This window comes from Populus euphratica, unplaced genomic scaffold, assembly GCF_000495115.2.
Source record: "Populus euphratica unplaced genomic scaffold, PopEup_1.0 scaffold24.1, whole genome shotgun sequence".
Classification (NCBI taxonomy): Eukaryota; Viridiplantae; Streptophyta; class Magnoliopsida; order Malpighiales; family Salicaceae; genus Populus; species Populus euphratica.
Window position 1 is genome coordinate 1,082,055 of NW_011499893.1, and position 24,598 is coordinate 1,106,652.

General features: G+C 35.0%; 2 protein-coding genes across 3 annotated transcripts; one reads left to right on the top strand and one right to left on the bottom strand.

Moving 5' to 3' along the window:
• The first annotated feature begins 1,279 nt into the window (after positions 1-1,279).
• LOC105131655 (uncharacterized) lies at positions 1,280-5,087 on the top strand. Its single transcript, XM_011034728.1, has 6 exons — positions 1,280-1,663; positions 2,403-2,550; positions 2,741-2,808; positions 2,939-3,024; positions 3,828-4,407; positions 4,494-5,087. The coding sequence occupies exons 1-6, from the start codon at positions 1,562-1,564 to the stop codon at positions 4,773-4,775; spliced, it is 1,266 nt and encodes a 421-aa protein (XP_011033030.1). The 5' UTR covers positions 1,280-1,561; the 3' UTR covers positions 4,776-5,087.
• A 2,289-nt stretch (positions 5,088-7,376) lies between these two features.
• ACA9 (autoinhibited Ca(2+)-ATPase 9) lies at positions 7,377-23,193 on the bottom strand. 2 transcript variants are annotated; one of them, XM_011034730.1, is made up of 33 exons: positions 22,404-23,193; positions 21,858-21,974; positions 21,735-21,774; positions 21,421-21,500; positions 21,201-21,332; positions 21,036-21,125; positions 17,868-17,937; positions 17,458-17,528; positions 17,279-17,362; positions 17,116-17,193; positions 16,967-17,038; positions 16,674-16,757; positions 16,498-16,580; positions 16,304-16,412; positions 16,175-16,230; positions 16,029-16,071; positions 15,842-15,925; positions 15,606-15,743; positions 15,349-15,414; positions 15,143-15,241; positions 14,673-14,783; positions 14,199-14,366; positions 13,767-13,826; positions 12,997-13,161; positions 12,733-12,849; positions 11,907-12,005; positions 11,021-11,158; positions 10,177-10,277; positions 9,135-9,180; positions 8,884-9,018; positions 8,600-8,707; positions 8,427-8,518; positions 7,377-8,112 (listed from the first exon to the last, which is right to left on the bottom strand). In XM_011034730.1, exons 1-33 carry the CDS (start codon positions 22,626-22,628, stop codon positions 7,977-7,979), a joined length of 3,297 nt encoding a protein of 1,098 aa, XP_011033032.1. In that variant the 5' UTR covers positions 22,629-23,193; the 3' UTR covers positions 7,377-7,976. The 2 variants fall into 2 exon arrangements, with proteins under 2 accessions (XP_011033032.1, XP_011033031.1); XM_011034729.1 differs by having other exon boundaries at positions 21,421-21,536.
• Between the last annotated feature and the right edge of the window lie 1,405 nt (positions 23,194-24,598).

Here is a 24,598-nt window from a genome sequence, read left to right on the forward strand (position 1 = left end):
TTTAAAATCATATTTTTAAAGAAAAAAGTATTATTTTAAATTTATTCAGTTAATTCACCTAATTATTTTAAATATATTCGGTTTAATAACTTTACCCATGGATAGCAAAAACATCAATTGTATGGTTGTAGAACACCATTAATTGACGAACAAGACAGAACAAGACATGGAGGAGGCTGAACAGTCTACCATTAATTGACGAACAAGACATGGAGGAGGCTGAACAGTCTTGTCCTTTCCACACCTAATTAAGATTTATCCTTTATAATAAAATACTCAACATAACTTAACCAATTAATTTACAAATGATACAGGTAACTTTAATTATTACTGCAAAGTTCCCTTCCCTGCCTCCCTAATTCTTTTCATTTTATTCTAGTTATAATAAGAATTCATTTCCTAAAATCTGTTGGGCATAGGAATATTTATAGCAATGAACAAACAAATAAATAATGATTTTATTAATCAGGGAAATAGCTTTACCACCCTCGTTTTATTTATGTTCAACCAAATTAATCTCCATAGATTTCCATTTTTCTTCGTTTAATAACAAATAAAAATAAAATATTTAAAGATGTCTCAAAACATGGTTCTTTGTACACGCAGAACCAAATCATCTTGCCTCAGATAAAATAGTTGATTATAATTATAATTAACAAGATTTTTCGTAACAATTAACTTACTGCCCTTAGATTGATTTTTTATATCAAAATTATTTTATTGAGATGTTTTAAATAATTGAACAAAAATTAGATAGCATTGGGATTTTGACGTCTGAAGATTCAAATCTCAAATGAAATATTGAAAATATAATTCTCCTTAACTGTGATTGTGATGGAGATAATTGGTTTTTAATTCAATTAATCTAATAATTATATTTAAAAATCGGTCCAAAAATGTCATCACGCGAGCATAAAATTAAAAGGTTGATCATCATGGTTAATGTATAGATCATTTTAGGAGTGATAAAATTATATGACATCCATAAAAATTTAGTCAAAACTGAAATTTGAAATCTAATAAGAAATAAATTATAAAAACCCTCCACAGTCTTTAATCCTCCAATCATCTTTATGGTAAAATGAAAAATTATTAATGCTGTGTGCTGACGAGGCAAAAATGCTACTGAAGAAGGGGCAAAGGGTGAGCTTATCTCTTTTTCTTTTTTCTTTTTTCTTTTTTCTTTCTTTTTTTGCTTTTGATAACCAATCAAATCTTTAACTTGCAAAGAATTTAGGCAGCACGTCGTTTTCCGAGCAAAAGTGTCGGTGAGAGAGTATGTACACAGTATACTACAGTGTTGTGTGGTACTCTCTCTAGATACGCACACCTGTATAGCGAGAGGGAGACATATGCTGTAACTGCTCTGTCTCTTCCAGCTTAGCTTTCCATTTCAGCTTCGTCTCCACCTACTTGTTTACACCACCTGCACCGAATATGCTTTAACACAACAAAACACACAAACCCCATATAATTAGGGCCTTAAAGAAAAGAACTTGTTCACTTGTTGTCAGCTAAAACCTCTCTCTTTATTCACATTAACTGTACTTAGAGAGCAAGAATGGGTGTGGATTTGAGACAAGTGGTTGCTGGGGTGCTGACACTAACTATGTTTGTGATGCTTGGTAACATGATCAAGAGGGACCATTTTGATTCTGTTGAAGTATGTCCCTTTCAGCCCTTCTTCATAAGTTTCTATAATACTTGATTTTATGTGTGCAGGTGATCTTTTGGTCATTCAAGTTTCGAATTTTTTCTTATTTGAAGCTGTGTTTCTTGATGGGGTTTTAGTATGGATTTAGATCTTTAAACCCTTTTGAAAGCTCACTGTGATAATTCCCACTTTGCATCTGACAAGTAGTATTCTTGTAGTTAAGTGCAGTAAGATCTACATGTTCTTGGCCCGAATGTCTTGGCTTTATGGTGCTTATACCTTAATTTTTCTTTCATTGTCACATTCTCATGAGTCTCTGGTTGTTTGTTTCAGTCAATTTTGTTCTTTTGTCAAGTTTGTGTTAGATCTTTAAGGTGTTGTCACTGTTGTATTAATTTTTTTAATTAGTGACTTTTATCTTACATTTTTGGATTAAAATTTGAGCTGAGGTGCTGCGTTTATTTCTCCTCTGAGCTACTGATGATATAGAAAAAGCGAAGAAACCGAATTACTTTTATGATTCTTTCCTGGATCATAGTGAGATTTATAATTACAGGGTTTGATAATTTTCAGTTCTTACTTGAGCCATTTATCATCTGGAGCATGCTTCCTTGCGAGTTTAATATTTTGGAATCCAAGGAAGCTTTTGATAAATTTCATTCTATGAAGAAACATGTCATCCAACCATCATTTTCTGTGGATCTATATGATTCTCCTTTTCATTATTTTGTATTTTGTTTTGTGAAAGGGGAAATTTCCAGGAGTTAGGGACGTCGAGTTTGATAGCGAGAAGGTTTCAGATCAGGGTCTTGAGACATTTTCCAAAAAGAGTACAAATGGGCCATGGATTGAGAGCGGCCAAGAGCTAAAACCATGTTGGAAAGAGTCAACTTCTGGTAGGTTTACTTGTGAACTTGATAATTACCTAGAGTTTTGTGTGGTATTTATTCCTATATATGCACTCACTGATATACGAAGAAATCTTTTTGTGTGGTATTTATTCTTATATATGCACTCACTGATGCACTAAGCATTCTTGTATAATGTTTTCCTTCCACTTCTCATGAATTCTCACCGATTTAACAGATGAGGTAGAGCCAAAAGGGTTTGTCACTTTCTCATTAACTAATGGTCCTGAGTACCACGTCTCTCAGGTATTTGAAGTAGCCATTTAAACTTTCTTTTCATTTACAGAAGGATTCTGCCTTCATTGTTTTCAAATCCATTCTTGCTCCTCTCCTCCAAACATTTACACCTCTTTTGCCGGTGATTGCATTTTTCCAGATTGCTGATGCAGTGGTGGTAGCAAGATATATTGGAGCAACTCTCGTACTTCCTGACATTAGGGGAAGCAAACCAGGAGATGAAAGGTTAGCAGCATGTCACTTTCATGACAATCACTCTGTTGGGTTTTTTATTATTATTATTGGAACATATATAGTTGCTGCCCCTTTTTATGTCATTACATTTATTTGAGATGATTTGGATGGTAAATTCCTTAAGAAGAGTCTAGCTTTTCTATTTTGTCTTGCTCTATTTTATTTTTATGTGGAGAAGGGGGGTGGGGTGTTGTGGGTGAAGTTGATATTTTCTTTGCAAATAAGTTTTTTCCTGTTATTAATTCAACCATAATTGTAAACCTTTTTTATTCTTTTGAACCGCACCATAACCATTTGACTTTGTGCCTCTTTTTTCTGTATCATTATGTTGTTTCTGCAGTTTGCAATCTCGAATGGTTTGTTTTTCCACTTTCAATGAATTAAGTCTTGAGAAAAAATGTGTAAAGCAAGATTCTTTGCTATCGCTGCTGGAACAATAATGGAAATGGCAACTTCACCCATCTCTTTTTGGGGAAATGTTTTATGAACTTACAAATTTAAACCTCGCCTATTACTTGCATTTTGACACTTAAATGCAAACAGTTTCATGTTTGCTTAATTGTATTTATGTTTAAAGCTTTATGGCTTATTATAAGTCCTTGTTAGGCATGCACATTTTGGCTTTGCTGCAATGCCCAACTGAATCAGCTAGTTTTTTTTTTTTTAATCCAAAAAATATTACTGTCTAGGCACCATAAATTTATACTCTTGAGAAATTTTCAATATATGATCAGGGAGTGAATTAACTTCACCGGGAGCTTTTGGGTGCATTCTAACAAATTGACAATTTACAGGAAATTTGAAGAAATATATGATGTTGATAAATTTGTGAAAAGCCTGGATGGGGTGGTTAAAGTAGTTAAAGGTCTGCCTGATGATGTATCGATTCGAGATTTCGCTGTTGTCAAGGTCCCTAATCGAATTTCAGATGATCACATTGCTGAGCAAATCAAGCCAGTCTTTAAAACAAATAGCAACATAAGACTGGCTACTTTCTTCCCTTCAGTAAATATGAGAAAGACCACAAAAACAAGTGCCAGTGATTCAGTTGCATGTTTGGCGATGTTTGGAACTTTACAGTTGCAGCCAGAGGTTAATGAAGTGGTTGACTCCATGATTGAGAGGCTAAGAACTTTGAGTCGCAAGTCTAATGGACAATTTATTGCCGTGGACTTGAGAGTTGAGATATTGGAAAAAAAAGGTTGTCATGGAAGCAGTTCAGCTGGAACAAAAAGTTGTTTTAGTGCCCAGGAGATTGCTATATTTTTGAGGAAAATGGGATTTGACAAGGATACCACAATCTACCTCACTCAGCCTAGATGGGACGAAAGCCTTGATGTTCTGAAGGATAGATTCCCGAAAACTTATACTAAGGTTAGGCATTTTCCGTTGGTTTCTCCTTTTTATTGTTTTCCCGTCAGTTAGTCTAAATCATTCTTTACCCCTGAAAACTTTTGTAGGAAAGCATAATGCCTGCTGATAAAAAGGCAAAATTCCTCGAATCAGAAGACTCAGAGTTCGAGAAGGTTATTGACTTCTACATGTGTTCTCAGAGTGATGTCTTTGTACCAGCCATCTCTGGCCTATTTTATGCCAATGTTGCTGGTAAGAGAATAGCATCCGGCAAGACTCAAATACTTGTTCCGTCTGACATTCCGGGCTCCTCTGCCTCTGTCACCAGCCATTTCTCCCCCTATATTTCCAAGAAGAACCACGTGGCACATTCCTGTTATTGCAAGTAATCCATGCCAAGAAACCCGGAAGAGAGCACACTACAGCTTCTGTTGAAGTCTTCAGTAATAGTTGTCACTTTCTCCATTGCCGCAAACTAGCTTTTCCAGTAAGCAGATGAACAAGTGAGCTGCACCATTCACACTTCAATTTGGGAGTGAAAGCACCCCAAAGTAGAAGTTTACTGTTTCAATATGATTTTTTAAAGATTTGTTCTAATATAAAATAGGACAGGTAGTTTTGTGAGTTATAATGTTCAAGAATTTGTTTGATGTTTTGTTTATTTATTGTAAAATAAGTCCCCATTATGTGTTTTTTGTCTTCTTGAAACCAATATTAAAAATATTTATTAAATTCTCCTGAATACACTGCAGCTATCTGATAATGAAGATTTTAGGATCATATCAAAATTCTTTTGTAGAAGAATTTTTCCTATTGAACTAGGGGCTTTATAGGGGCAAAGCAGCCCATATGCGGGGAAGCTAATCTGCTAATTGGTCTGCGGGGAACCAAAATAATGACTGACCTAATCAAGGGTTGGTACCAAAATTAATATATATTAGTATGGGCTGAACTTAGGGATGACAATGGAAACCTAATGGGCTTTCAAAATCTTTAACTTGAATGTTATAATTGAAAACTATTTAATATATAATTAGCTTAAATATGTAATTTTGAAAACTTCGAGGTTATTTATTTATTTATGTTAGGTCAAATTCAGGTTAAGCAAAACAATTTTACCTGAACTTGATCGAGTCTATAAAATTCTTATCCATTTAAATTAGTTCAAGTCATCGGTTCAAGGAAAATTTGTTTTAGGCAGCACCAAAATCGAACAGCTGAACCAATAAAAGAAGCTATCAAATGAAAGAAAAGGAGAGTCATTTGAGGAAAACCGCTCATAATTAACAGAAGCCATTGAGCTCTTTCCGAGCTTAGAACTTCAAGCCATCAACGAAACCCGCTATCCATAGACACGGCAAAAATAAATTAAAAAACCTTTGCAAGAATCCTTATAACATATTTAGAGCCTTTTATTCTAAAACAAAACATTCTTCAGATCCTAAAGAAACCGACAATGGACAATTCAACAAGACGTGCTGCTTGCACATCTCTGAGAAGATGCCGTCAAGATCGTGTCTTGGCTCCATATTCTCCTCCAACCAATCCCCGAGGATTTTGCTAATATCTTTGGTGCCAGCAAGATTGTTGGGTTGTTAAAGGTATTTATATATAAATCTCCACTCATTCACTATCTATCCAACCATACCAACACAAATCATTTCATTAATCAGTCCAATAAAGGAAACATTGGACGAACTCAAAGCCTATTTTAGTGGAAGTTAATTTACCCTCCCGAGTACGCACATGTTCATCATTTCCTTTTAGCTCAAATGCATTATTTATTCTAAAATATCCATCTCAAATCATATCAAGTGTTGATGGAATACAACCATCTAAGTGATGGTCAAGTAGTAAGGATTTGGAATCAAGGGATTTGCTCCCTCTGTAGTCTCAAGTTCGAGTCCTTGATTGCTCATATGATAGTCACTGGAGGCTTACATGATCGTTAACTTCAGGATCCGTGGGATTAGTCGTGGTACGCGTAAGCTGGCCCGGACACCCACGTTAATCTAAAAAAAAAAAAGAAAAAAGAAAAAGTGTTGATGGAATAGACTAACGGATATCAACCATCAAATAGTAGGATTTTATTTAAAACAAACAACGCTCATTTGCAGTGAATACTTTGAGATTAGTAACATTCCTCGTACAATTGATAAATAATGTGTTTGGATTCGGATGGAATGCAGCAACTTGCAGTGATTTTAAGTTATGATGCAGCAGACAGCATGTCAATTGAGGCAACATCACGTGCAAGGCACGCTGTTTATGGCTGTTTTTGAATAATATCTCAATTGCAACAACAAATGATTGATGCTAAATCTGAGATGGTAAATATAATGGGTGAATTAGCAGTTTACAACTCTCAGCAACATCAGCTACAACAAGAAATTAGAGAAAATGAGAGGTAAAAGATCAAGTCAACAGGACACTTTGAATTTAGATCAACTGCTAAATCAAGCAGATGATCAGGAAAAATCCAAATTCCATCGACTTTCATGAAGCAGACGATTTATAAACTAGTTTCTGGTTCGTTTCCAAGTTTTTTGTTTGCTCATGCTGGCGGGGCCAGAAAAGAATGACGGCTGTAGATTATAGAACTAAATTGCTTGTCATACAAGTAATTTACTCTGCTCATAATTGTTTTGTTTCAATCTACCCCAGCGGATTATTATTTTTAATTATTATGATAAGTGCATAATTTCACCAAAATTTCTTTCCAAATTCCCTCTTTTTTAAAAAATAAACAAATTCAAAAAATTTCTCAACCATACGAAGGTCAAAAACCAAATGCTCAGTCAGTCCCCACCCTTTTTGCAATTCATTCAAATGTATGGGATTTGATCTTCGGTAAAACTAGCATATCATATCATATGGGAAAAGAAAAAAAAAATCAAATCGACCCAAGTTATAATCCTCCAAGGAATAAAAACTGGCTGTGGAAACACTAGCGCCTGTTCAGTGACACCAAAAATTCAAAAATAACAAAGACAGACTATAGAAGTATCAATATAGGAATCCATCATAAATATTCAACGAGTGCGTTCATGATGATTAATCATCTTTCTTTCGAAAGACACCATTATTCTAAGTGCTTAACACACCTGGTGATCATAGTGTTCCATCAGCGCTTAACTTTAGCCAAAAAATCCTTTTCAAAGTCACTAAGTGAGTCCTGGCTTGGAAAGCACATGCAGAAACACATACATTCAACTGCAAGAAAGAGGAACAAATCCTCCTCAATGCAGAAACATATAGACATTGAACCACAAGAACGAGGAACAAATCCTCCTCTATGTACCATCATCATGTTCAGAAAACCCACTTTACTCAGGTCTTCACCCCCCTTCCAGACGTAAAAGAAGTTTCAATAGAAAAGGCAAATCTAGTTCTTTATATCTTATTTTACAATTCATGTAACCAGCGGATATAACACTAGATGTTTCCAGTTGTTTTATACAGTTAATGAAATATCATCTTACTACTACATTGGGGGTTAGTTTAGGCTTTACCATATCACCTAAATGCAGTTACGCACTTTGAGCATATCAGTGTGTTACCTTTCATGAACTGGAAGCCGTGTCAGGATATCAGTTTAATGAAAGCCCCCACCGGGGCATTAATGCATTCCTAGCAGTTCTGCATCGTCGAAATGGCTTTCTGAAGTACACAGATAGTGGAGTCTTTGGAACTGGAATGAGTTTTCCAACTGCGGCAAGAGGCCAGCTGTAAAAAGAAAACAGTAGTCAGGATGAGAAGTGATGATTTCACACAATGATACAGTATATACCTCAAAAAGAAAAACCTCGCAAAGCCTTCAAAACATTTAATCACTAGCCAAGTAATTTGCATGCACAGGAATAATAGTAGTAACAAAAAGAAAAACACCCAATCACCTAACTCAGACCATCTAATTAAATGGAAAATGTTCCACAAAGCATCAAACCAAAACTGTAAGTAAAACAAGGCAGACTCAAGGTAGAACCAGGCATAACTTAGTTGATATATCTCATCCTATAAAAACTGGTAATTTAACTAACCTGACAATGCCAATGGCAACACATATAAGCCATTGTTTCCAATTAAGTCTCACAGTTGTGGTAAAGTCTCCAGTGAATTCAATGAGGATTATCTGTAAAGCATTTAGCAGTGGCACTGTCAGTTCCCAGTATACTGCTAATGAAAGGCCAAAAGAAAAGTAATCGCAGCTCACCTGAAGGATAACGGTAAATCCAACTATTCCCATAAATAAGTGGTTTTTTGTTACTCCTTTGAAGACATTTATTTCATCTGGCTTTCGAGCATTAAACTCATTGAAAACCTGCAAGTTAAAACAGTCAGCAAATGCAAGCTCTGCATCTTGAAAAGACAAAAATAACTTCTTCCCATGCGACATAGTAGGGAATGATAATGGCACTGGTTTCATTTCTATCTCAACAGACTAAATGAGACTCATGAATAAAACAAATAATACTTTTAGTCAAGTGGCAAACTTACTTGACAGAGAACAAATGCATTGAATATCATAGTATTCTTCGCAATTGTAGCATGTTTCCTGTCATCTTGATTCAAGTGAAGAATACTCAAGCCCCGGAAGTTGAGTACAAGGAGAACAGCAACTTGGTATAGAGCCTGAAATGGCATGAAAAGAATAGGTCATGAATATGCCGTGAAGCTACAATCGTACTCAGCCCATAGTAATCTCAGTATCTCCGGGATAACTTATTAGCATTTCAGAGAAGAAATACCTGTATGAGCAAGTTCCTCCACATGATGTTTGTTATAAGAGGTTCCCTAAAAAAACAAGCAGAAGATCACTATTCAGATCATCATCCATCAATTCAGAGAGTTGCAAATACATTGAAAACCATCATGCAACATCTAAAATCACGATATGCAAGAGAATCCCATTACCATACTTCTTGGACAAGCACAAGTCAGACAAGTAATGACAAAGAACAAAGGATGAAGCCTGAAATATCTGTGCTTCAGTATCACCCTGTGTATTCTAACTTACCACGAATTGTTTTAAATTTTAATGTAGTTAAATTTAACAATTACTCTACTTCTACTAACTAGGCCATACTGCCTGCAAATTAAAACAGAAATAATTTAATATCCTGAATCCAGAACCTAGGAAGACCTGGCATATCCTGAGCTCTTTTCAACCAAGAAATGAATTTCAGATGAGTGAAGTAGGCAACACTGTTTACAGAGCGTGGAATGGATTGCTCAGCAAGTTCTCAATAATAAGAAAAATAATAAAATTGAATATCTATGAAGAATGCAGCCCTTGTCATCAGAATTGAATAATAATAAGAAAAAAATAATAAAATTGATCCACGTTGGAAGGACTACAAAGGTGACAACGTCACAACCAATATTCAAAACAATAACAAAGCAAAATTCTACATTTTTTTCTGGTATCAGAAGGCATAAAGTAAAATTTTGTAGGATCTCAGATTCTCAAACATTTGGAAGTTCCTCAATGTCAAGCAAACCATAAAGAGACTGAATTTAAATAGACTCCCACCATTTTCCTAAGCTGATGATCAAAATAAAAGCAACCTCAATTCCCTTTCTTTAAAATAGGACATGGTCAAACAAAAATCTATCCCCAAAACTCACCATCAATGGAAGGCCTAGGATCAACATAAAGAAACATTAAGCATCAAATTGCCACAGTATACATACCAGACAATTTAAGAGCCACATTAACTGCAGCTTGCATTTGTAGATTTATATGTCTACCGTAACATATTTGGCTAAGACATGGTACAAAGTACAAACCTTCGACCCACTGGTGTCCTATGCATAAGGTGGTCTGTTGGTGGTTCCGTCGCCAATGCAAGTGCCCCAAGTGTGTCCATGATAAGATTGACCCATAGAAGCTTTACAGCAAAAGCGAACAAGAATTAATATGTTTGATCATCATGAGACTGAATTTAGTTCAGCATCAAGAAAAATTTCCAAATTCAGGCATAACATCAATCCATTGAAATATTGTTTTTTCTTGGGCTAAATTTAAAATATGGAAGACACCCAGCATATCGTGTCTTCTGAATCGAACTTAAATGAGAAGTTGCAATCTAAACAATTCTGAAACATCCAGAGCATCCCTCCCACACCCAACCAAGAAAACTCTATATTTACTTACCATACCCAATGCAAGTACAAACAATCCCTCACTATATTCCTTGAAATTAAGGCTATAGTCATTCAACACATTGTACAAAAACAGATTTTTAAATAACAGGCAGTTCCTCTCTTTAAGATAGGGCCCAGATTAGATAAAATTGATCGGAAACAAGTTCAAGATAAAATCAAGTTCTTTTCCCTCAGGTGTAATAAAATCAAGTTCTTTTCCCTCAACTGTACTTAAATCTGCCATAAGTCCACTACTCTACAGATAAGCATGCATATAACCAGAGGTTTGGTCTGTCTTCTACATTGATAACATAATAAAACCAGTATACAGGCAAATTTGGAGGGCAATTCATGAGATTTTTAAAATTACTTGATCAGACCTGCAGTCACCAATATGCCATTGTGCTCTCTAACAAGCAAATTGATGCATATGCTAAGATTAACATGATCAACTGAAAGAAAATACATATGAGAGAGAGAGAGAGACCTGCACTGTATTTAGGGGAACATCACCAGAAGAGACTGCTGCAACAACGTTGATTACTAAAGCTCCAACATTAACAGTGAGCTGGAATTGGATAAATTTCTGAATGTTGGCATACACAGAACGCCCCCATCGGACAACCTACATGTGAAAGAAAAAAAAAGTTTGTGTAATGAATATTAAGACCATACTCTACTTGAATGTTAATTCAGGAAGGTATGAAACATATCTGAAGAAATAGGAGCCACAAGAACCTTTATCATCTATCACACACAAACTACTATTGCAAAAGGAAGACGACATGTTTATGAAGAAAACCAAAACAATAAACAATATTAATGGCATAAAAGCTATTTACTGGAAATATATTAATGTAATGGACATGAGAGTACAAGCACAACTTCCCAGCAAAAGGAGGCCTAAAGGTATAATGCTCTGCAAACATGCAACATACTCCATGGTAGCAAGAAACCAAAAGGAATACAAGTTGCAAAGATGCAACTTCCAACCAATAAGTACATATATTGAAGTGCGAGATTCATTCTTAAAGGAATGCTAAACAGAGAGTGGTGTTTTCTTCCTAAAGAAAGATGAACTCCAGCCCCAAGGAAAATAAGGCCTACATGTCTCAGTGCTTTGCACAGATGCAACATATTACATGATAGTAAGAAACCAAAAGGAATAGAAGTTGCATAACTTTCAACCTGTAATTACGTATATTGAAAAGCAAAGCATTGGAATACATTGGAAAAGAAATGTGAAACAGAAAGGTGGTGTTTTCTTTCTAAAGAAAGAAACACTCGAACTCCACCACACACCCCACCAAAAAAAAAAAAAGCCTTCAAACACGCGTAATTTTCTCATGTAAGTAAGTCAAGTGCTTGCTAACCTTCACAACTGAAGCAAAATTATCATCCAAGATAACAATATCCGAGCTCTCCTTTGCAACTTCAGTCCCTTGAATGCCCATAGAAAGCCCTATATCAGCCTACAATGCAAAATGTTAAAAGTGCAGTCAATTGACATAGAAGCAATTAACAACTTGGAAAGTAGTGCAGATAAAGTTGTTGAGTACAAGACCATGTAGTACAAGAGGCATAGAAAGGAAAAGAATCAGCTTTAATCTGAGAAAGTTTTCATTGCATCCAGACACGTAGTGCATAAAATCTCTAACTGTGCAAGACATTCAAGCTAGTTAGCTTTTTTATTAGATATAATATTGGGAGACTTTTCCCTAGGAACTAGAATGACTACTGGCCCAAAATCTATCTCTAAGCAAAATACACATGTTGCACAGACACAAATTTATACCTGTCTTCAAAATATTCCACAACATGTTGAAGAACGCATATGTCATGGCTACATATAAAATCAATGTTTTAGATATAAATGAACTTAAAGATATAACTAATGATCTGCTATCATATTGTTACAATTCTTATTTATCATACCTTTGTAATAGTCTACAATAGACACAGAAAACATTAACGTACACACATCTAGACATTAGAAAGTTAATGTCTCTGAAACTAGAGGTCCAGTTCCAATGGTCACAATTGTTGCAACTCAAAAACATATTCACGGACACAAGTTACCAAATAGCAAGCAAACAAAATGCCTTGCAATGTCTGTACCATAGTTACAAAATCTACCAGATGCATCCAAACTTTTTGGAAATATCAAACCACATGTAAAAAGGAAACAGGATGACAAACCTCATGAAGTGCAGGAGCATCATTCGTGCCATCCCCAGTCACAGCTACAACTTCCCCTCCCTTACGAAGGGCTTGCACAAGCAAAAGCTTGTCATTAGGAGACGATCTTCCCATCACCTACATATCATTACTACTAAGTCAAACAATTTTTTATACTAAAAACAACAAAACCAGCTATCTCAGCTTCCAAATGTAATTATAAGCTAAACTTCATGAAAATTTCCACTTTGTGCAGTCAAAAATTTTGTGCTGTTTGGAACAAACCGTTATTTTCTTGGCAATTATTTCTCTTTCTTTTTCCGAATATGCCCGGAATACTTTTCCTTCAATGATATTAGGCTCTGTAGCATCAGCACCAGAACTGAGAATCCCACACTCCAAAGCTATTGCTTTTGCTGTCTGAATATTGTCTCCAGTGACCATTCGTACCTATGATTTCACAAACATATTATTCTAATTAGCCTTTTTCCCGAATCGTTTCACCATAATATACCATGGATGAGATAGATTTTGCATACAAATAGATTTCATACAGGTACAAGAAATGCTAAGGTTAGAGCAACAAATGCTCGTCCCAGTAAGGGTTTTTGAAATTCCAAGAGGGGCAAGGTGCTCAGGCAACAGCTAGTCTTGCTTTGTCTCAGTGCACTCCAAAGTAGGAATATGCAATAGTCTTTCAGGATAACCATCTACATTCCAGTTGCTTTGGTATAAAATAGTTATTCTAGCTGCACCATGGTGTTCATCAATGAAGTGTATAGGGGCATCTCATTGCAGATACAAAGAGATAGAAAGCTTTGTACCTCTAGTTTTTTGTTTTTGTAGTGGTTTATAGGAGGATATCTCATCCTCTGTTTCCTTCTCTTCCATTCTTTGTTAATAATGTTATTTTCCTAATTCAGTAAAGGTCACTTTGATTGACCATTAAACATAACAAACTTCAGTCTTCTGAGCATCATCCGTTAATGCAAATGATGGCATGACCATTTTCATAAAGTAAAATTAAAACATGAATACTGTAATTAATAAACAACCTTTACACCAGCTGCTGTGCAAATTCTCACTGCATCATTTACACCTTTGCGACAAGGATCCTGCACAGGAATGCATTAGCTAAATACAAGTAAAGCCTAAACACCTATTAAAGTTGACACTTGTGGACAGGCTAAGGAAAACTTGAGTTAATTTACGTATCAGAAAAAAGAAAACATAAAACTTTTGATAGTTCAATCAAAGCATGAAACCTATATGTTCTACATGCAGTCAAAACCAAAAGAGCTCCCATGCTAGTAGTGCAAAGATGATCGATGAGGCTTCTTATAAATGTGAATGGGTGGAGATAAATGACATCTAGCATCTAAAGCATATCTACACCGATAACCTTATATCATGGTCAACTTATTAATTATGGAGAGAGAGATCCACATAATCCAAAAGAGAAAAGGCGAAGTTGTGAAAATGCACACCTTGATGCCAACAATAGCAAGCAGAACAAGCTCATCTTCAGGCAAAACCCATTTTCCTAAGCTCTCTTCATCAGTAGGAACTTTGTCCAATTCATATGGTCTGTATGCAATAGCAACACATCGCAAGCTGCGGGCAGCCATGTCGTCAATAGCGACCTTAAAAAAATCCTGCAAGGGGATTTACAAGAGGAATCGTCACCCAAAAAATAGCAGTCACATGTTAAGAGATTCTAAATTACTCTCTTACCTTTGCATGGGAACAGTTCAAATGATGGCTTATTTTATCATCTGATGCTGTGTGTTCCATGCAACTAACTCAAAATTTTACCATTTTTAATTTTACAAACCACTGGCCCCTAAAATGCAAACTTCAGATTCAATCAAATTTTTAAAGCAATCACCTTCCAGTATGTGTGTTTCATATAAAACCTATGGAAATCAGCTTTAAAACAATTTCAGCAAAAGAACACTCACCATTTCTTTATCAATGGATTGCAATGAACCATTTGAATCAAGATATCCAGTACAAGAGGCAAGAACCATCTCAGCTGCTCCCTTCCAGTGTATGTGAACTTTAGAATCAGCCTGCCAAAATAAAATGGTGAATGAAAGTTTATCAGAATACGGCAACTTATAACTTAATAGCGCACAGGTTCAGTGTTGAACACAAATAAGAGATCTTGCACTCATAAAGCGTGCAAGAAGATTATGGCATGCTTCAGGCATAGAGCATTGTCAATCCTTAAATCCATGAAGAAATAATGCTTTAGCAACAGGCAAATCAATGGCAACATTTTCCATGCATCAGGTTCCAAACAGGAAAATCAACAGCAATATTTTCCATGCAACAAATGCAAAATGATAAGAGGAGAAAATATTATGAATGGTACCAGATCAACTTGTGATCACCAGAGTCAGGGGCAAAGTTAGATTGAAGAGAATACCATTTGTATTGCAACACCACCTCGCTTCTTCTCAGAATTAAAAGGGAAAACATGCAGAATTTTCGACTCTGCTCTAAGAACATCAAACTTCATCCCCAACTGATAACAAAATTAAGAAAAAAATATATGAAAATGGTAAGTGTGATATGCTGGAAAGTTGACTAATATACTCAATAGAGACAGTGGAATATGGTTAGAGGTTGTGCCTTGACTGCCCAAGAGAGGATAGCCTTTTCAGTTGGAGATCCAGTAATCTCTACGTCTCCACCATCCTGCCACAATAGCAGTCAACAACAAATTTCATTCTTTCAAGGGAAATATGCTCTCAAAGTAATCCACGATGTCTACGATAAAAAAAGGTTATCAAACTAGAAATCAGGAAATAATATATACAATGATTAGATTAAAAGAGAGCACGAGAATAATCAACAAAGCAAAGAACAAAAGCAAAAGAGAGTGCTACCTTGGGAACAAACACATTGCCTGTTGTGTTCTGTGCAATACCCTCACATAACAACGAGCCTGCTTCTGACTGCAATTGTGAGGGGTCATCTGGTGGGTTTATCTTCTGACTCCCAACATAAGCCTCAACCACAGTCATCTGTAAAGTGAAACATCCACAAATAAAACCCACGCACAGAACACAGCATGCCTGCTTCACTAAGTAATCATGCTTGTGCGCCCTACAGTGAAACCCACCTGATTCAAAGTCAATGTTCCAGTCTTATCACTGCAAATTGTTGTTGAAGAGCCCATAGTTTCACATGCTGAAAGCCTACGAACCTGAATATCTATGCTGTTAGACAGATGTTTCACAAACTAGAATTCAAATCAGAGGGAATTATAGAAGAAAATGACTTTGATGAAAATAGAGAAAGATACTTGCCAAGGCTTTATCAGCCATCATTTTCCGCATTGAATATGCCAGACTGCAACGCAATAAAGCACAAAAATATGATGAAAATGGATATGAGATACTGATCACTAGATAGCATGCACTGCAGTAATATTATAGAGATGACTTTTACTTACGTCAAGGTAACAGCCAATGGAAGTCCCTCAGGAACAGCAACAACCACAATCGTAACCTACATGATTATACATTTAGTAAGGAAACTACATAATACATAAATATAAAATGAATCCAGGGACTTCACTTACTGCAATGGTAAGTATTTTTATCACTCCGTCTACTGCTTTACTGACTGTTGTCTCGCCTTTGATAAACTGGACACTTCCATCTGGATTTTTTGTATTTCCAGTAAAATATCTAACAGGTATAATGAGATTGTAGCTGGTAAGTTGGTATACAGGCAATGTAACAGTGACTAATTGAATAATAACATTTAACCTACCGGCCCAAAAGGACAGCAAGCACAGAAAGGGCTACAGCAAGCCCCGCAATGCCTATAAAAGTTGCGAGTCCATTCAAACGTACCTAACACAGTCATTAAAGGATAACCTTAAAGCTGCAGCAAATTACATTTATTGATGCTAGATACAGTTGAAGTAACAAGAATTGAGATGAAACCTGCAAGGGAGTTTCTTCACCAGTATCCTCTGAGATACTTGCCATCAACAAACCCCATTCAGTATTGATTCCAACACCAGTTACCTGAAAGTGGGCCAAGAAGAAATGAGCCTGCAAGGTGGTAAATTCATATAACAAATACCAGATTATTTTGCGAATAAAAGGAAATGCTGCTGTTAATTACAATGGACACCAAAAAAAGGAAAAGGAGAGGTGATTCATAAAAATAACTCAGAATCATCATGATCATGATAATGCTAAAAAGAGAACAGAATGTAAAACTACGCTTTTACCAGCATAGTACCAATACCATCTGCTACTTTACAACCAGACATCAGAAAGGGAGCATTCTGATCCTTGTGAACCTACAATAGAGAACAGACTTGTAATAATAGATTTCAACTATCAAGAAATTACAGAACCAGATGAGTAGCGAACTCACAATTTTGCTTTCACCGGTCATGCTAGATTCATCTATTGCAAGAGAATGGCCAGTAATCAAGATTCCATCAGCTGGAACCTGAGCGAAACACCTCAATATTTGTATAGTTAATGTAAGTGATTGAAAGCGTAGTAAAACTTAATTCATCAGGAATAAACCTCACCTGGTCTCCTATTCTAAGAGGCACAACATCACCAACTACAATATCAAATATTGAGATTTTCATAATTCTACCACCTCTCATGACCTGCAACATTTTCAGATATTTCCATTACTTTAAGCACCAAACGCTAGAAGATAGAAAAATAAGCACTAAAATATTTGCATCCCATTAACGCATACCTCTAATTGTATGTTTTGTTTTTCCTTATTTAAATTTTGAAACTGCAGAGATTGACGGTAATCACTAACAGCTAGGGATAAACATACAAAAACAATAGTTAGAAAAAAGAAAAATCAATGCTTGGATAAAATAGCACATAAAGTTGTATGAGTGGGCCCAGTATAAGCTTTTCCAGAAATGATGAGAGAGTGGTTCAGTACTGAAGAGAAGTACAAGAAAATAATATCAGCATAATTTAAAATTCATTTGGAATGCAGGAGGATGAAAGTAAACAAAACATGAAATCAATCTTTGACATAACCATTTCACAGTCATATAATCATATGGATACTAACTTTCTAAAAATTGTAACATCCAAACTTTCATATAACCATAAAAGCCTTATATTGAAAGAAGAATGAATTGATACCTGTAACAATTATGACAAGCATAACAGCAAAAGAGATGCTCACCCCATCATACCATCCATGTGACAACCCCTATGAGGAACAAGAAGTGTGAACAAGATATCAGTGTAAACAGGAAAAGGTCTGAAAAAGAATAAAAGGAGAGGAAGATCTACCCAAATAATGCACCGTGCAAATACTCATAATAGTTACTGATATAGAACTTCCATCCTTAGCGTAGTCAAGCTAAAACATAGAAATATGGAGTTATTTTGTTTTATTTATTAAGGATAGAATAGTATTTTTATTTTCTTTCAGGTTTAGCCTATATATAATCTCTTTGTATTTAAGTTAATCCTATTTCTTTTAGATTATTGAGATAACATCATGCAACATCAATGAAATCATAGTCTCCTCCTCTTATTTTTATATTTCTCTTCTATTTCTTTGGATTGTTTTAACATGGTATTAAAACATGGTTCAAAACTTAATTCCGGGCACAGCTTTCACATATCCAACTTCAATACGATATTTGTTTAGTTTTTACAATCTAGTATTTTGTTTTCCTTTCGTTTGCGTTCTAGTTTTCTTTGTTTTTTTTTTATTATAACTACTGAAAGAGATGATTCGCTTTAACCTATGAGTGTGATGTTAGATGGAAAGAATTATTCGTATTGGAGTTATGTGATGAGAAATTTTATTAAATGTAAAATGATGTGAGATATATTAGTGAAACTTTTATAATACCTAGGAATATTGATAAGGGTTATGTTGCTTTGATAGATGTCTGAGAAGCAAACAATGCAAAACTTATTACTGGGATTAACAATTATGTTGAGCATTCCTTAGGTACACGATTAGCAAAAAATAAGACAACAAAAAAAGTTTAGAATTATCTACAAAGGTCATTTATACAATCATATTTTGCAAAGCAGTGTCAATTAAAGAATGGCATACGAGCTCTTCAACAAAAAAATATGAGTATTCAGGAATTTTATTTTACCATGACAGATCTTTAAGATCAATTGATCCTTAAAGAACCAACAGAATTAAAAGCATGTGGTACCTGTATTGCTCATACAAAGCAACAAAGATTGGTACATTTTTTAACACTAATTTGCAGTGATTGTGAAGGACATAGAGGTTCAATTTTGCATTGTTTTTCAATGCCTTCTATTGACTTAGTTTTCAGCGCGTTATTAGTTAAAGAAATACGTCTCCACTCTTATTCTGAAAAAGAAATTCTTTCTACTTCTAATCTTTATGTGTTAGCAATACCTTCCAAGTCATTCTCTAATAATCTAAATAAACCTTACACAAGGGTTGTCTTCGACAAGCAGTTTCTCTAAATAAAAAGGTCATTAGAAGGCTCAGTGTCCTATGTTAAGATAACAAAATCAAGCTTTGAAGTCTGACAGCTAGTCACAATTTAATGCTCATAAACCACCTCAGAGCTACAAACCATCACACCACAATATTGTAGCAATAGTTTCATCGGGTGCTGTCACCAATCCTAGTACTCTGGTTGAAAATTTTCAAAATTCTCTTTTTACAGCCACAAGTTATGTCCGCTTCTTCTTTCATAGGTCAGTTACCTTATAGTTCTTCAAGTATGTCACCTTATGAATGGGTTTTGGATTCTGTGCTTCACATCATGTCTTCAAATTCTTTATCTTTTACTTGTATATCCCTTTCACCTTCTATTCATGTCATGACTGCTGATGGCACTCTCATGCTCTTAACGGGTATTGATTATGTTGTCACACCTCACTTGTCTCTCCATGACATTTATTTTCTTCCAAAACTCACATTAAATCTTTGCTTATATTGGTCAGATTATGTGATTCTAGCGATTATTTAATTATCTTTTCCTTTTATTTTTATACAGGATCTGCACTCTTGAAAGCTGACTAGGATAGACTATATGAAGAAAAGACTTAATTTTAGATGAGTTAAAAGCACCCATTACTATTGATAGTGCTACTAGTGTTGATTTGTCTTCTTTTTGTATGTCTTAGTTTTCATTTATGGCATTCTTGTCTAGGTCATGTTTCACCTTCTCATTTGAGATTTTTGACCTCCACGGAAGCTTTGAAAATTTTGCAAACTTGTGACATTTATGATTGTAGTAGATGTAAACTGACAAAAATTTTCACTTTACCTTTTAATCTAAGTATTTATGTTTTTGTTTCTTCATTTGATTTAATTCATTCTAATATATGGGGACATTCTCCTGTTGAGTTTATTGTTGAGATTATTTAATGAAACATCATTCTAAAATCTTTGAGATATATACAACCTTTAAACTCTTATCAAAACTCAACATTCTGTTATCAAAAGTTTTCGGTGTGATTTGAGTGGGGAATACACCTTTAATAAATTTTGTGAGTTAATTGTCTTAGATGGAACCATTCATCAATCTTCATGTATAGATAGCCTTGAGCAAAATGACTTTTCTGAATAAAAACATAAGCACATTGTTGAAATTGCTCATTATCTCTTGTTGTCTACTTCTATTCCTAGAGTGTTTTGGGGAGAAGCTATTCTTACAGTTATAGGTTTGATTAATACAATTTCATCTTCTCATATTAAGTTTTTCTCCTTTCAAAGTTGTCAAAGCATGCCCGTGATTATTCCATCTTTAGAGTTTTTTATTGTACTTGTTTTGTTCTTCGTTCTCATGTAGAATGTAGTAAGTTGTCCTCTACATCTGCTATTTGTGTCTTTCTTGGTTATAGTGAAGGTAAAAAAAAAAATTATTATTTTAATCCAATAACTCATAAACTTTATGTCTCATCATGTTGTCTTGCTATAGCATATACCTTTCTTTTATATTCCATCTATTACTCATAGAGTTGTTTCTATAATCAATTCGATCCCCCGCTCCAATCAGGGGTGACAAGATCTTATCTTATTTGTATAGATACTTTTTTTTAAGATTCTAATAGTTTATTTTCTAGTACTTCAAACATCTCTTCTCATGTTTGATCAATTCATAATGATCATTTTGCAAATACTGACATTTTACTCTCCAGTACACCTAAAGCTTCCTTTTCTTTTATAGTCTCTTAAATATAATTTCCAATAATCTATGATAAGTCAGATATTCTGCAGGTTCTTTATTTCTGTTGTATTTCTTTGGATTGTTTTAGTAAAACACAATAAACAGAAATAATAGAAGCCAAGCACACCTCTGTCTTGATTCCCAATCCAAGTGATGCTATGGCAGCTACAATCAAGATGATGAGGGTTAAATCTTGCCAAGCTTCCCAAAGGAACCTCTGCAATTAAAGCATGGGGTAAGCAAAATATTGGTCATTAAGAAGAAGATAGCAACTCAAAACCACATATTATACCCAAAAACCACGTCCTTTTTTCTGGGGATATCTATTTGTTCCAAATGTGTTCATTCGCTTTATCAAATCATTCTCATCTCCAGCAATACCAGTGGCAAGATTGGTTTTCAGCATACTTGACAATCCTTTAACCTGATTGAGGAAGAGATGACACACATTGTAAACAAGTTTACACGTGAAATTGTGTAAAACAAGGAAAGCATGTTCGCAATTGACTTACGCCACCACATTGTTGCAGAGAATAAATATTATGATCCCTGGTCATTGAAGCGAGTTCTTCAAGTCCAATTGCATAATCACCTGTAACAGTTGGAGGTGTAGCTGAGGGACCCAACACTAGAGAAGCAAAAAACAAGTTAATACAAAAAATCTATTTAAATGGAAAAGGTACAGCCCCAGAAACTCCAAAACAGCAGACTACAATATGTTCAAAAAAAATCCAGAATCTCCACATATAAACTCATTTGGCTACATCAAAGTAAGATTCTTAGCAGCGAAAGAAGATGATTAAAAAAGTATTTGAGAGCAACATACCAATTTGTCGTTCACCCGCCAACCGAAAGAGTAATGCGGCCTGAAACAACAAATAACTGTTAATCAAGAAATAAGACAGCCTCAAGTGCATGATGAGAAGCTCGCTAATGTTAGAAAAATCACCCTTATAACTTGCGCATGAGATCTGACCATCCGTCTTCTTTGCTCTCTCTCTTCTTCCTTTTTCAAGTCCAAGGTGTACCGAAAACGCCGTGAAGCATTTAACACAAGTGCTGCTTGCTGCAAAAAACACGAACAACTTTAGGAGCAACCCAAGAAAAAACAAATACAAATCAAACTTGCAAGAAAAAAAAGTCCAAACCTACACCAGATTTAGCATCCATTGCTTAAAAAACGAATCACCAAGTGTATAAAACCGACAACGAAAATAGAGTGTTCATATTCAAAAAAATAAAAATCTATACATGTTCTAACTACATACAAAACCACCTCCCTCTCCCTCTCCATCTATAGACAGTCAACCACCATTCATCTAAATAAATAAACATCATCCAACGCAAATGAAACTCAAAACACCAAATGCGTCATCTATAAACCAGAGATAAAAATCCATTCAGTAATGATATTAATAATAACAGCAAACATGCAGCCAATGCAGCATTATAATAACAATGATAAAATAACAGTAATAAAGAAAAAAATATTTACCCTCCATCGGCGAAGAATCTCGAGAGGAGCGTTTTTGGTATGAGCGATATCAAAAGGATCGTCGTCGTCAAGTTCAAACTCCTTAATAGGTTGTCCCACCTCCAAGTCATCAGTCTTCCTAGGGGATGCCGAAGACGGCAGTAACCCGTTGGATGAACAGCTGCTTCTCGTGGTCATTCTCTCTTCTTTGGATTTGGCTTCTTCTTCTTCTTCGAATCTCCTCATCTGTTATCTTTGTTACAACAACAAACACAGAATATAGAGACTTTAATGTCGCGTGGAGAGATGGCGCATGAAAATCCCGACGGTTGTTGCAGCGGGAAAAGGATAGGCCACCACCGCCAGCTCCTCAACTCCAAAATATACGTGTACCAAACCAACGCACCGTAAAATCAAATCAGTTAACAAATAAAAATAACGGAAACAGATGAGAGGGTGGGTGAGAGAATGTTGGAGTGATTGGGTGGTGTGCGCGGTAATGTCGGAGGCGTTAGTTACGGAGGAAGTTGCTGTTAGGTTTTGTTAGATAGAGAGATGTAACAAACTTGTAACAGAAAGAAAATAAAAGAAAAACCAACAACCACAACAACAACAACGATGATATGATATTAAGTAGTTAAAAAAAGAGTTGGATACGGCAGGTTAGGTTACCATGACGGCGGGGATCGGGTGGTTTTGGTGGCGGGGAGAGAAAAAACGGTGGGTTTGGGGAATTAATCGACAGCTCATGTGAAGCGTGTGGGTGGAGAGAGAGCTGATGTTTTTGTTGGAAAAAAATTGAAAACTAACAATAGGAAACTTCCTGGAACCCGCGCGAACCTCTGACAAGTACACTGGTGCTTTGATTTTGACTGTTCTATTTCGGTCCCTAAAGTTTAGCATGTGTTTATTCTTGACAGACTGTCCTTGTTGATTGCATTGGCTTCTTTGTTCATGGTTTTCTCTAGAGAGGTGGAACACGAATTGTCTAGAATGGAGGCTTATGTGAGGGAAGATTGGGATAATTTAAGAGTTGAAAACAAAAGATAATGTAATGGGAATAATGCAAGAGCTTACAGGATTTTTTTCTGCGAGATAAGCTTTAATTTGAAGGGTTTAATTTAAGAAATAAAATTATAGGACTGGGATATAATCTCTTACGAGCTTGTGTTTCATGGTCATCTCATTCAGTATGAACCCACCTTCTACTTCATGCAACATCTCGAGGGTAAAATGTCTAAGAGCTCGCCACGATGCACAGTTTTCATGTACTCTATAGTGCTTTAAAAGACTAAAATAAACAAAATCGCGACTTGATCGCTGAAGCATAAACTTTCGGCTAACTTGATCAGGAATCTTGACATTTGTTTCAATCAGGTCATAAACTTAGCCTGTACGTGTACTAGTATCCAAAACATCCCAGCTGGCCCTATTTTGTTTTTTCTTTTTAGAAAAACAAATGCATGTGTCTGGATAAATATAAAGTTTAGTGATCAGTGTTGATGTTGTCGTGACTTTTGGGGACTGAAACGTACATCACCTGCTCTTTTTTCGAGTTGTGATTGTAAGAGGTGTGAAGTCCTCCCCCCCTCCCAGAGAAAAATTGCGAATGGATGGGATGGGAAGGGAAGAGGTTGCCTGAAAATGAAAAGACAATGAAATGTTTTTTTTGCAAAAAAAAAAGTTAAAGTTTTAAAAAATTTATTATTTATTTTAAATTAATATTATTTTTTTATAGTTTCATACCGTTTTACTATATACTAATATTAAAATAATTTTCAAAACTTAAAAAAATTACTTTAACATATTTTTAAATTAAAATTATTTTAAAAAATAATCATTACAATATCTCTAGATATTTTTAATATATTATTTCTTTTTAGCATATCATTTCTTATGAATGTGTTAACATAATAAATTTACCTGCTTGTTTTTTAGTTTAAAAAATATTTTTTAAAAAAAAATAAAAAATTATTATTTTATCTACTTTAAATTCATATATTTTTAATATTTTTAAGTTATTTTAATATATTAATATTAAAAATAATTTTTAAAAAATAATAAAATATTATTAATATAGATTTTAAGACAAAGAATATTCGATAAACAGACACTTTAAAAAAAAGCTGGAAAAAAAGAAAGTGGGAATCGATAGTGATTGATTTATTGCTTTGTAAGCGTGTTAGTCAAGCAATTATTATTGTCAGCACTTGAAA

What these genes read in the sequence shown, in the direction of transcription:
- ACA9 (XM_011034729.1), bottom strand. Translation starts at nt 22,628, where the DNA reads ATGAGGAGATTCGAAGAAGAAGAAGAAGCCAAATCCAAAGAAGAGAGA. An exon ending in ATGGTATTGGTACTATGCTG is followed by an intron (nt 16,758 to 16,966) that starts GTAAAAGCGTAG and finishes GCCCACTTTCAG; the next exon opens with GTAACTGGTGTTGGAATCAA. An exon ending in TTGCTATTGTTGGCATCAAG is followed by an intron (nt 13,827 to 14,198) that starts GTGTGCATTTTC and finishes ATTCCTGTGCAG; the next exon opens with GATCCTTGTCGCAAAGGTGT.
- LOC105131655 (XM_011034728.1), top strand. Translation starts at nt 1,562, where the DNA reads ATGGGTGTGGATTTGAGACAAGTGGTTGCTGGGGTGCTGACACTAACT. An exon ending in ACCATTTTGATTCTGTTGAA is followed by an intron (nt 1,664 to 2,402) that starts GTATGTCCCTTT and finishes GTTTTGTGAAAG; the next exon opens with GGGAAATTTCCAGGAGTTAG. An exon ending in CTGAGTACCACGTCTCTCAG is followed by an intron (nt 2,809 to 2,938) that starts GTATTTGAAGTA and finishes GCATTTTTCCAG; the next exon opens with ATTGCTGATGCAGTGGTGGT.